General features: G+C 45.3%; 1 protein-coding gene across 1 annotated transcript in view; it reads right to left on the bottom strand.

The window, feature by feature from the left end:
* Sel1l3 (sel-1 suppressor of lin-12-like 3 (C. elegans)) overlaps window positions 1–11,867 on the bottom strand; it is a 113,206-nt gene extending 101,339 nt beyond the window's left edge. Inside the window, exon 1 of the mRNA XM_013008872.1 lies at window positions 11,787–11,867. Coding sequence (XP_012864326.1) covers window positions 11,787–11,864 — 78 coding nt within the window. The 5' untranslated portion in view covers window positions 11,865–11,867. The remainder of the gene's footprint in view (window positions 1–11,786) is intronic.
* Window positions 11,868–11,876: the final 9 nt, after the last annotated feature.

Below are 11,876 nucleotides of genomic sequence, written 5' to 3' on the forward strand. Positions count from 1 at the left end.
ATGGATTACTAAACATTTGGAGAAACCCAACACACACACACACACACACACACACACACACTGATCTCTCTCCCCAGGCTCAGTAACATCTGTTGATCAAATGTGACTTTCAAAGTTCCTCGCAGTAATTCCAGAGCAATCCAGCAGCAGAGAAAGCTGCTTTGCAGGGAACAGAAGACACCCAGCTTCAGACATTTGCAAACTACTGTCCTGACGCCAAATGGTGGCCAGACACTACCAACTCGAATGGTTTTAGAAACCTATTGAAGATGCCAACCTGGCCCTCTTATGCCCTGCAAATGCAGGGCCAGGACAAGCCTACAAGATGGATGGGCCAGCGGGGGGTCTCCACCACTCCAGGTCACCCACAGGCACTCCTGGATCAGGAGCTGGGCTGTCTGATCTTTTCACCATGAACGAAGCTACCTGTGCCAAGAGAGATTTGTAGCTATGTGTTCACTTTGTTGCTTCTTTCAATGACAAGGGCTCTCACTGTGGGCATTTCTTCCTGAAGAAATCCAGGAAGTTTGGCTATGAAATCAAGGTGTTGTTTAGAGTATGAGGTTCTGAAATGTGTGTGGCTAAGAGTTCTTGTGAACGTGCTGTGGCTCACATATTCAAAACACAACAGTGTAAAGGTCACCTTGGACCACTTCACATCTATTAGTATAGTTTCTATAACAAGAAAGAAAAACAGAAAGTAAGCATTGATGGGGTTGTAGGGAAGTTGGAACCCCCATGCATGGTTGGTGGGAACTTAAAATGTAGTAGCTGCAATGGAAAGCAGTATGGAAGTTTCTCGAAAACAGATAAGTAAACTGGGTGCTAGTGGCTCATGCCTATAATCCTAGCTCCTTAGGAGGCTGAGATCTGAGGATTGAGGTTCAAAGCCAGCACAGGCATGAAAGTCTATAAACTCTAATCTCAATTAACCAGAAAAAAAATCAAAACACAAAAACAGAAGTAGAATTATGGCTCAAGTGGTAGAGTGCCAGTCTTGAGTGAAAAAGTTATGGAACAGGGCCCAGGACCTGAGTTCAAGCTCCAATACCAGCACAAAACAAGCAAACAAATAGGTATTATAGACTCTAATCCAGCAACTCCACTTCTGTGTGTATACATACAAAAAAATTAAAAATAAGCACTTGAACAAATATTTATATTCCTAATGGCTAAAAGCAACTCAAGTATCTATCAATGGGGTAATCAAAAGTAGGAAGGAAACAAGGGAGGTAGGAGGGAGGGAAGATGGGAAGGAAGGAGGGCAGAAGGTGATGTAGGCAGATTTTTCATGGCAGCAGTATTTGTCACAACAGGAGATGGGAAGTTTAAATGTCCATCAAAGGAGGTCTTGTTAAATAAATTGCAACGGATCTGTCCTCGGAGTACTATACTACTATGAAAAGAGGAGCAACTTCATGTGCAACTAATGGAATGGTGTTTAAAGGGCATGGGGGGGTGGGGTAAGGCTACTGTTGTTTTTAGTAGGTTTAGAATATGATATGGATCACACGTACACACGTGGTTTTTAAAAATACTCTTGAAGGCTAGAGGTGTGGCTGAGCTGGTAGAGTGCCTCTGAAAGGCCCCACGTTCAGTCCTTAGTGCCATCCCCACAAAGAAAAGCCCACTTGATACACAAGGGCAGGTATTGCTCCCAGGGACCACAGATAAGGAGGAGGTAGGTGACTGACCAGGAGACAGTAAGAGGGAGAGAGCTGTGTGTTATCCGGTCTCATTTCTCTTTCCATTTCAAACCACATGAATATTCAAAAAGGGTGGAGGGCAATCCAACGAAAAGGTGCACATGGGAAATGCAGTTTCTGGAAAAGGCAGAAGAGAGAAGGGGTGGCTATTCCTTTCCATCCATCCTGAGAATTTTATGGGAATAAATATATGTAAATAGTACGAGCCAAAACTGTCCACCCCCACTGAATTGTTTCATGCTCTCATTTATACTGCCAAATTACAGGGAGAAAACAAATACAAAAATAATCTTATAATTAGAAGTAGAGCATGAATTAGAGTGCACAGGCCCTCGCAGGTGCCCCGCCTGCCCCCTCTCAGGGGATGAGGAAGTGACAACCCACAAGTGTCTCCCACGTGGCTCACCTTGGGGGGGGGGATGGAGGAAGGGGGGGAGGAGGGAGAGCAGAGGCCAGCCTAAAGTCTGGCACCTTTCCATCATCTACCCACTTGGGAGCAAGATGGAGTTTCATGGCCCTGTGAAGTCTGGGTTGCATTCTGCATGCACACACATAAAGGGATACACCCACCATCCCAGCATGCGTACGGCACATCCGTCATTGGATGAATGGAAGACCAGGTGTGCTAAATCACAGCACCTAATCAAGCCACTGGGATGCGTCAGAACTCACCCACAGCTATGGCTCTCCACAGCCACTAAAAGCCTAGGCCACTATGCACCTTAAGCCGGGCAGGGACGACAGGCCTCCCCACTAGCTCCTGCACAAGAAGACACCTCTTCCACACTCTTTTTATACAGTGCTGAAAAACTCACCCTGGTCGAGTTCTCGCTCCTGTTTTGATTGTTTCATTTCCAGCACATTTCTAATGCCAATACTACAAACTTCAGCAAAATACTCTTTTAAAACAGCATGTTGGAGAACTGCCATTTGATTTCATTAGATTTCATTGCAAAGTGCATTTAGTAATAATCCCGTTCGTTCTTTTACATCTGATTGCCAAAAATGTCCCCATCATACTTTTCTGCATTAATAAGCACAATGTACTGGCCAGTCAGCTTGGCCAGAAATGTCACCCTCCTAACACAGTGGGTGAAGGAATTCCACACCTGCTGTCCCTCTCTGGGGCCTTGCCTTCAAATCCTTGCTCAAAGAAAATCTTTCTTTTTCTTTCTTTCTTCTTCTTCTTTTTTTTTTTTTTTGGTTGGTTGTGGGGCTTGAACTCTGGGCTTGGGCGCTGTCCCTGCGCTCTTCAGCTCAAGGCGAGCGCTGTACCACTTGAGCCACAGCACCACTTGCGGTTTTCTAATGGTTTAGTGGAGATAAGAATCTCACGGACTTTCCTGCCCTGGCTGGCTTTGAACTGTAATGCTCAGATCTCAGCCTCCAGAATAGCTAGGATTACAGGTGTGAGCCACCCGAGCCCGGCTTTCAAAGAAAATCTCTATACATTCATGGGAAGATTATTTTGTTTTTACCTGGCTCCACACCTCAAGTGCAAAAGCATACCCAAAGATACAGAGTCCAGACATACGTTAACTGGCAAGGTGGAGGAGCCACTAGTAATGAAATGTGGCTGGTCCTCACTAAGCCAGCCTGGAAGGGGAAAAGTAAACCAGATTTCAAAGCCTTGCTAATTTCAAAAAGGCTATGAACTATCTTTTAATAATTTTTATGTTGAATGCATGTTGAAGTGGTAATAGATGGATACATCAAGTTAATTAAAACATATTTAAGCTAATCACACTTGTTCTTGTTTATTTATTTATCTATTTATTTAGTACCTGTCCTGAGGCTTGAACTCAGGGCCTGGGCTCTGTCCCTGAGCCTTTTATGCTCAAGGCTGGCACGCCACCACTTGAACCACACCTCTACTTCGGGGTTGGGTTTTTTTTTTTTTTTTTGCTGGTTTATTGGAGATAAGAGTCTCATGGATTTTCCTGCCCAGGCTGACTTTGAACCATAATCCTCAGATCTCAGAATACTAAGTAGCTAAGATTAGAGGTATGAGCCACTGGTACCCAGCTTTTGTTTACTTTTATTAATATGGTAATGGCTGAATATAAAATTGTGTATGTCACTTAGATCATCTATGGATGGCATTATTCTCCATTTGAGATTCTCTGTAAATAACTATAGCAGATAGTACCCTCTCCCCCCCACCCCATTCACTTACATTGGGTTTGAACTCAGCCTCATGCTTTCTTGCTCAGATGGCATTCTACCACTTCAGCCACTTCTCCAGTTTGGCATCTTGCTAGTTAACTGGAGATGGTGTGTCCTATACTTTTCTCCTCAAGCTGGCTTCTAGCCACAATAGTCCAGGTTTCCTAAGTAGCTAGGATTACAGGCATTAGCCACTGATACCAGGCTTTTCTGTATACTTTAACTCATATCTAGATTTCTTATACTATCCGATACAAAATAAATGCAATGCACATAGTTATAGGACTACAGTTTTTAGAGAATGACATGAAAAATTTGTACATATTTGGTACAGAAGTAATTACTTTTCAAATATTTTCGATTTTCGGTTGGTTGAGTTTCAGGATTGAGCCCATGGATGTGGAGGGTTTATTCCAGGTGTTTCGGATGACTTGGAACCAGAGGGGCATCACAGGAACAAATAGAAGTGTGGTCCCACATTTCATTTAGAAATATAGGCAGCTGGCTGCACTGGCCTATGGGCCATAGTTTGCCAGCCACTGTTTTAGATTACCATGAGATTATCCTAGGTAGGGTTTGAAGTGCACAAAGTGACAGAAGATATGCTTTGTAAGGAATTATCACCTGGGAGAAATGGGATGAGAAACCCAATTAGGCGCAATTTCATATCTCGGCAGTCAATGAGGCTTGACACCATAGTTTTCTAAAGTTCCCAGGTGGTGGGTGTTGACATCTTGCTATTGTTTATTTTAGGCTAGTCGGAGAGAGATAATTTCACAGACTGTGATGGCTTATTCAAGAAGTAAAAGCCAGAGTGTGAGGGAAGAGCAACATAAGGGAAGGGACAATGGCTTTGGAATGTAAGTGTGCTGTGTAGGCCCTCATCTGGGCCTCAAAATAATCCTATGTGGTGGGTGCAGAGCAGAGCCTGAATCCCTCCAGCAGGCCTCACAACTCTTGATCTTTGGGGTTCCTGTCATGAAGGAAGCTGGCATCTCACAGGCTGGACCAGACCCAGTGGGCAGCTGCTACACTATGAGTTGTGGTTACCTCTGTTATGTACAAAACCAACACCGATTAGCAACACATCACACTCTAAATATTGATTAAGCTGAAGCTGATTTCCTGGCTCAAGTCATGTGTGTGGTTATAAGCTGTTTCCTGCCAGGAAAATAAGGCAATTAACTTGAAGAGTTCCGGCTACAGGCACGACACGTGTCCAACCTCTATAGGTATTTTCACATGCCAAGTCGCATTAGCGTGAGGTTAAAAATTATTCACATAGTCTTGTGTCTAGAAACTAGGAAGACAGAGTCTATGCCCTTGTGTGGGCAGTTTCTAGGACAGACTTGACATGCTGTAAGAATGTAGTGGGATCCTGGCTGGTATCAAGTTCTGGGCATGGGTAGGGGTATTCCTGCCTGGTACCTCAATGATCCAGCCCTGGGGTACCTGCCTAGAAACCAAAAGATCCGAATCAACCTGGGCATCCATTAACCTCCCCCTTCAGCCCCAAGTCCTCTGCAGGTGCAAGACACCTCTCTACTTTCTACTCAGCCATTTCAGTTCCCTCCAAAGAGCCCAAGCCCCTGGGGACTATTAATTCCCAGAAGATGGCACTCTGGTCCCCACTTAACCCATTTGGGAGGAACCTCATGCTCCTTTTGTTCCTCCAGATCTTTCAGGCAGCAACCTTATATTCTAGAGTTTTTTCCATTTCTCCACACTAACAATGTAAAATTAAAAGTTTAAATTTTCCTATTCCTTTCCCCTCTACTGGGCTCCTATTCCCATGGCAAATGTGTCCATGTTAATGTGATAATGAATAAATACCGAAATAATGTCACATATCTGCATTCCTATGTCAGCTTGGAGAGATAATGCCTTAAAAAAAAAAAGCCCAGCTCGACTGCACTGCAGCTCCATGTGAGAGATCTGAGGTGGAGAGAGGGCACTTGCGGGCTCTTCACATAATGCCATTTAGGCGGCCGTGTAGATGCTCTCACTCAAAACCACGGGTCTGCCCTGGCTACTTGGAGCTGGGAACTGAAAGCAATCTGAGCTCTCAAATATCTGTGGACAGCAGAAGTAAGACCTAATGTACAGCCACAACAGTCCAGGCTTTGCCTTTGTGCAATGGTGTATGTATTGTCATTTTTTTTTTTTACAAAATAAAGAAATGGACCGGCTAATGCATGTGAATAGTAGAAGACTCACATTTGGAGAGCTGGGTGCATACATTCAGGTTAGAAATCAAAAACACAAATGAATTCATGTATCTTCCGGCTGGAAGAAAAAAAAAAACTGACAATGCAACCTAAACTTCTTTTAGGATGACTGCATTTGGTTCTTTTAAACAAAATCAATAAGGACAGACTCTATTCAGCTGACCCTCTAGCACTGAATCTGGGAAACTTGGCCTTTTCTCTCTATGGTCCACTTAGTATCGAAGGCAGGAACAAAACTGGAAAATCTTAAAGCGTTCACATCTCGCTATGGGAAGGTCACTTGCACACATATGTACATGTAAATAGGACAGATATGAACACAGTAATGGAATGTCTGTTTCTCTCACCCCTGCTTATTTCTCTCTGTCACCTAAGAAAGCCTTGGTGGTTTTTTTCTCTTCAAGCTGGCTGGATCAAGCTTTCTATAGGTCAACAAGGTAACTGTATTGGCTTAAAAGGCCTTTTCTTTCTTTCTTTCTTTCTTTTCAATTCTGCTGACTAGATATAAGCAAAAAAAAAATCTGTTTATGTCAACAAAGCATGCACTTAAGTAGAATGGACAAGATGATGTTAATATGGATTTCAAGATGTGCCTGGGGAAACAGTTCTTAGCTGAGAACCACTCTTTCCCAAAGTGAGCTAGCCAGAGAAAAACATCTTCATGACAGTAGTCAATATTCCTAGTTGAGTAAGATCCCCTCCCCCTGTCCCCTACTTAGTTCTTTCCTTCTGACTCCAATTGAATCTGGATCACTAAAGTTGATCTGGTTTTATTTCATGGAGGACCTACTGTGTGCTAGCCATTAGCACAAGCACATAAAATCATCTTACTTGCTCATGTTTAACCACGTCCTCTCGTGTATACCTTCACAAACCTAACCCTTTCCTAGAAGCCTATGGGGAGAACAACATTCTTACTTTACAGCTGAGGGCATGGAATAGATTCAGGTGGATTTGTAACTTGTACAGGGTCAACCAGCCTCTGAAAAGCAGAATCAAAAAATCAAATCCACATTAACCAATGTGGATTTAAAGGCAAAGATAGTTAGTTTGCCTCTTGCCTTCCAGAAACACCCGAAATGATGCTCTCCACTCTTTAGCTTTTGCCTGTTACCACTCTCTGGCTACAAGTTAGAGCATCTGGAACTATCACTTTCATCTTGAAAATGAGAGAGGGCTCAGATTCCTGCTCATCTGTATGCTTCCAGTCTAGGGAGAACAGTTAGTAACTTTCCCACAGTCTCACACACCTAGGGGAGTCAACTTGCCACCGGGAAGAGCCCCTTCTTTTGGTAGGCAAGAGCTGCCAAAGCAGAGACTATAATTCCTCACTGCCCTTCTGCCCCACAGTTCTACTCTCAGAGGGACAGGACTAGCCAATAGAGAGGATAACTAAATTCACTTTAGGCTATTTATGGTGCACTCAAGTCTATCTATCTTCTCAGTGAATGGCCTGGGTTCTTTTATTTCTTCTCCTCTACCTTTCCCCTTGCTCCTATGCTCTTGCCAACAGGCAGCCAGGGGAAATAGAAGGCAGAAAAGGCAGACACCCTGGTGGGGAAAATGTTACAGCTCCAGTTAGTATACTGGAGGACGCGGAATTAGGAGACGGTCTCTGTATTTCAAAAACACAACCACGTTTTCCCAAGCCGAGTAACAGTCTCTAATCTTCTTTTGCTCTTCCTACACCCTGCACTGCATGTATAGTAAGGGGCTACTAGAGACTCCTGGGTGGCTAACGGATGCCGTGTGGCACTCGCAGAGACTCCAGTACAAGACTGTATCCCAGCCGGCGTTTGCTAACGATCCATCCCTACACACATCTGAGCTGCTAATGTCTCTGGTTTCTTTGTCACCTAGATGTCTAACAAGCTCAAATGGTCACTCAGATTATTTCAGCACTACGGTTGACACCAGTATTGGCTGTGGTGAGACTTATTTTCTCACTTAAGAAAAAAAAATTATGCATTCGAGACTAGAGTTGGGATGGCCAGAATTTCGTTCTAGAAGCTTGTTTGTCACAGGCAGGGCTGGGGTAGACTCAGGCTGGCTCTAGCTAGGCGTAGAGGAAGTCGATTTCAATGGTGTGAGAAAATGGCAGGAGGATCTGGTAGGCAGGGAGAAAAAGAATCCTGCACGGAGTGGGACTGTCAGGCCAGTGACCCCGGCAGAAGCAATTTCCTTACCCTTCGCTTTGGGGGCGCCTGCCCTCTCTGAGGAGGCTCTCTGCCTGTTGACCTTTGGTGACCTCAGAATTTGCTGGCAGTTATTGGGGACCAGGGATCATCTTTTCAAAAATCTCCTTGGCATCATTCTGCGACTTATCTTGCACGCCTCATCACAATTATTCATGCTTTGGCAGTAGCCTAGCTAGTCACACTACTTGTCGTGGGCTGATCCTGAAGGTTACTCTGTCCCAGCTGAGGGAGAAGAAAGGCACCCCTCCCTCGGAACCCTGACTGCCCGTGAGGGCAAGGGTTCAGAGCTATCTGCTCAGAAAAGCCATGCTCAGCCCAGTCCTTGTGAGCAGGCTAACACAAAGTGGCAATCCAGAATCGGTGCTCAAATCAGACTTCGTCTCTGAAACATTCCCAGGCACACTCACTGTCTCACTGTACACTTGGGACATGCATTCACACTAATGCAAAGGCTCAACCTGCCAGCTGCCTCCTGCTACATAAAGGCCCAATCTTTTACCTCTCCATTACCAATGGCAAATATTTTCTTTTACTTTTTTTTTTTTTTTTGCCTTTAACATCCTGCTTCTATTCTGTGGACTCAGCTTCCTTCTTTGTATATTTTAGATTACTTTAGAAATGACCTCACATCCTGACCAATGGCACAGTAGCTGCTAATTGCTAGAACTTTGCTAATGGACTGTACATTTATGCATGAGGGGAATGGGTTACAAGCAGCAAATCCCCAAAGGTAATAAATATACTACCATGGGTTAAAGCTAGGACTCTGTAGGATATATAGACTTGGGTTTAATCTCAGACTATTTGTGAGGCTTAAGGGACTTTACTTGACCTCTCTGAGCCTCTCTTATTTACCGGAATGGAGGAGACCCTAACAGCACTTACCTTACAAGGTTACTGTTAAAATTAATATAACGTAATGCCTATAAAGTGACTTAGCACAACGGAAGCTATTATTGTGGATTCAAATTTTTGGACTCACTTTCCCCTTCATGTGCTTGTGTGGCTGAGATCCCGCCTAGCTGCTGTGTTCCACACACCTACCTATCTTCTGTGACAAGTCATTGCCAATTAAAGACACATTCTTGATTGAGCAGGAGGGACACAATGATGGATTCACATCTGTCTGTGGACCTTTCATGTTTTCATGTGGATGTTTATATTTGCCCTAACCTTCTCCACAATCAAGAAGCCTAACTTTTCAGAAGCATCAGGGAGAATGCAGCCAGACAGCAGAATAAAATCCACAGCACACGGCTAGACTTCAGAATAAAGCCTGGAGCCCACCTCCTAAGGTGACTTTAGCTGTCTTGGGTCTGTAAACCCTGCTACATCGTCACAGCATCAGAAGGAAGCCCACCTAGGCAGGAAGCATCAACAAGGCCCCTCCATTTGCTCCCAATCTTCTCTGACTGCCAAGACATTCATCCATACGCTAGTTATCTTCCACACTATAGTATTTTGTGTGTGTGTGCCAGTCCTGGGACTTGAATTCAAGGCCTGGAAGCTGTCCCTGAAATTATTTTGCTCAAAACTAGCACTCTATTACTTGAGCCACTGCTCTACTTCTAGATTTGTGTGTGTGTGTGTGTGTGTGTGTTTAATTAGAAATAAGAAATTGGTGGACTTTCCTGCTGGGGCTGATGTGGAACCTCAATTCTCAGATCTCAGACTCCTGAGTAGGTAGGATTATAGGCATGATGCTTAGCTTATCATATTTGTTAGAGTCTCTTATTCTAAAGCTCTATCCCACCACTTCCTTCCATGGCTCCAATCTACCCTGGCATCTTGTCCCCTCTTAGGGCTCTGTTCTCTCCACCCGGCCTTCGCCCATATAGAACTTCTGAATTTGCTCCATCCTTTGCATCTCTCCTCATGGACTGCCTAAGAAGCCCATGAGGTTTTGAACTTGAACTGTTGAGATGCTCATGTAGAACTTTTCAGACCCCCACCTGTGTGTGAATATTCCCCACACTGTTCTACAACAGCATTTCTGCTTCTATGGGGAACCAGCAGCGCCTTGTGTACAAGGATCATCTGTTTAAACTGAAAACCCTGTCATTTGTTATGGCAGATTTATTTATGAGCCTGCATGCTATAACCCTGTGGCATAAATATTAAATAACAATATCCCTTAGGCCAAAAAGAAATCATTCATGTTAACTGACAACTTCTTATGAAAATATGAAGTAAACTCAGCCACAAAATTTAATATTGGCTAATTCTGAAACACAAGTCAAAGCAAGGATTGCTCAACAGGTAGATCTAAAAACAGCAGAATTACAATGTGCATTTTTACATTTATTTTTTTTTGCTTCAAGAAATAAAACATCCAAGCGGTAAAGAGTGTTTAAAACAACAACACTTGGGTTGAGTGGCAAATTTGTTCAGAATTCAATTCAAATTCCTGCCAGTATCTCCTAAAGCAGCTTTTGGCTTCTCTGAAGAAAAGATTCCAAAGACTGCCAATGACACATAAATGAAAAGAATTCTGGACAATGACACTGCTCATTTTTTTTTAGCATTCTGTGAATTTCCTATTACATCAGTTTCATGATTCAGCAATTTCCATTTCATATATTTACAGTAATATATAGTGAGATAACCCCAAGGTTTCCTCGGGGTCCTGGAACAGAAGGTAGGCTGGGCTGTGAGGGTGTTGCCTGGTGTAAATTTGCTATGGTACATTTAAGGCAATGGAAAACCAGCAGAGAAGCGAGCCATCAAAGAATCTGAGAAATACCCCCCCCACACACACCTCCTCCTGAGGGTCTCAGTTACTCTGGTATTTAAAAATGAGTCGGTTCTCTTAAGAAAATAAGTTCTTGCGTGTGTCTGAGGAGTAAACCAGCAGCCAGGAAGTGTGCAAACACAGCCCAGCACAAGTCTTTGAAAAGACACCGTTCGAGTCGCCGCTCGGGCGCGGAGCGGGGACCGGGAAAACTAGGTTTCTCTTGGCATCTGCAACTTGGCTGGAGTGACCCAAGGAGGAGTGGAAGAGTTCTGGGAGCGGGAGGCGCGTGGGCACCAAACCGTCCCGGCCAGGAGGACCTCGTGGAAGGAAACTCAGGGTGGAAGGGAGTGGGTGGCAGAGACCAAGTTGGGCACCAGAAGGAAAGGAGCTTGGAGCAGAAGAGAGGGGAGGGAGGGAGAGACGGAGGGAGGATCTGGAGAGACGCGGGGCAGGGAGTGATCGCGGGGTGGCGAAGCCCCCCGGAGGGAGTGGGGGACCCGAAGGGGTCTCCTGGGGGCCCGGACAGGGTCGACGGGGAGTCTGGGAGGGAGCGGAATGGAGTAGCCCGCAAGTCCGGTCCACGCGCCCCACTTTGCGCCCCGGGTTCCCAGCGCCGGTGCCCGGAGCGCCCGCAGCGAGGGAGGAGAGAAGAACTAGCCTCGCGCTCCCCGCCTCCGGGGGCGAAGGTTCCCGCGGCCCCCCGCCCCGTCCCCCCCACCGCGTCCCCAGGACCCGAGCCGGGTCGGGCGCTCACCAGGTAGCAGAGCAGGAGCAGAGCGCCGGCAGGGTGACCGCCGAGCCCCGGGGGGACCCGGGCGCCCCGGGGAACCATCGCTGCGGCCCG

This window comes from Dipodomys ordii, unplaced genomic scaffold (assembly GCF_000151885.1).
Source record: "Dipodomys ordii isolate 6190 unplaced genomic scaffold, Dord_2.0 Scaffold8, whole genome shotgun sequence".
NCBI lineage: Eukaryota > Metazoa > Chordata > Mammalia > Rodentia > Heteromyidae > Dipodomys > Dipodomys ordii.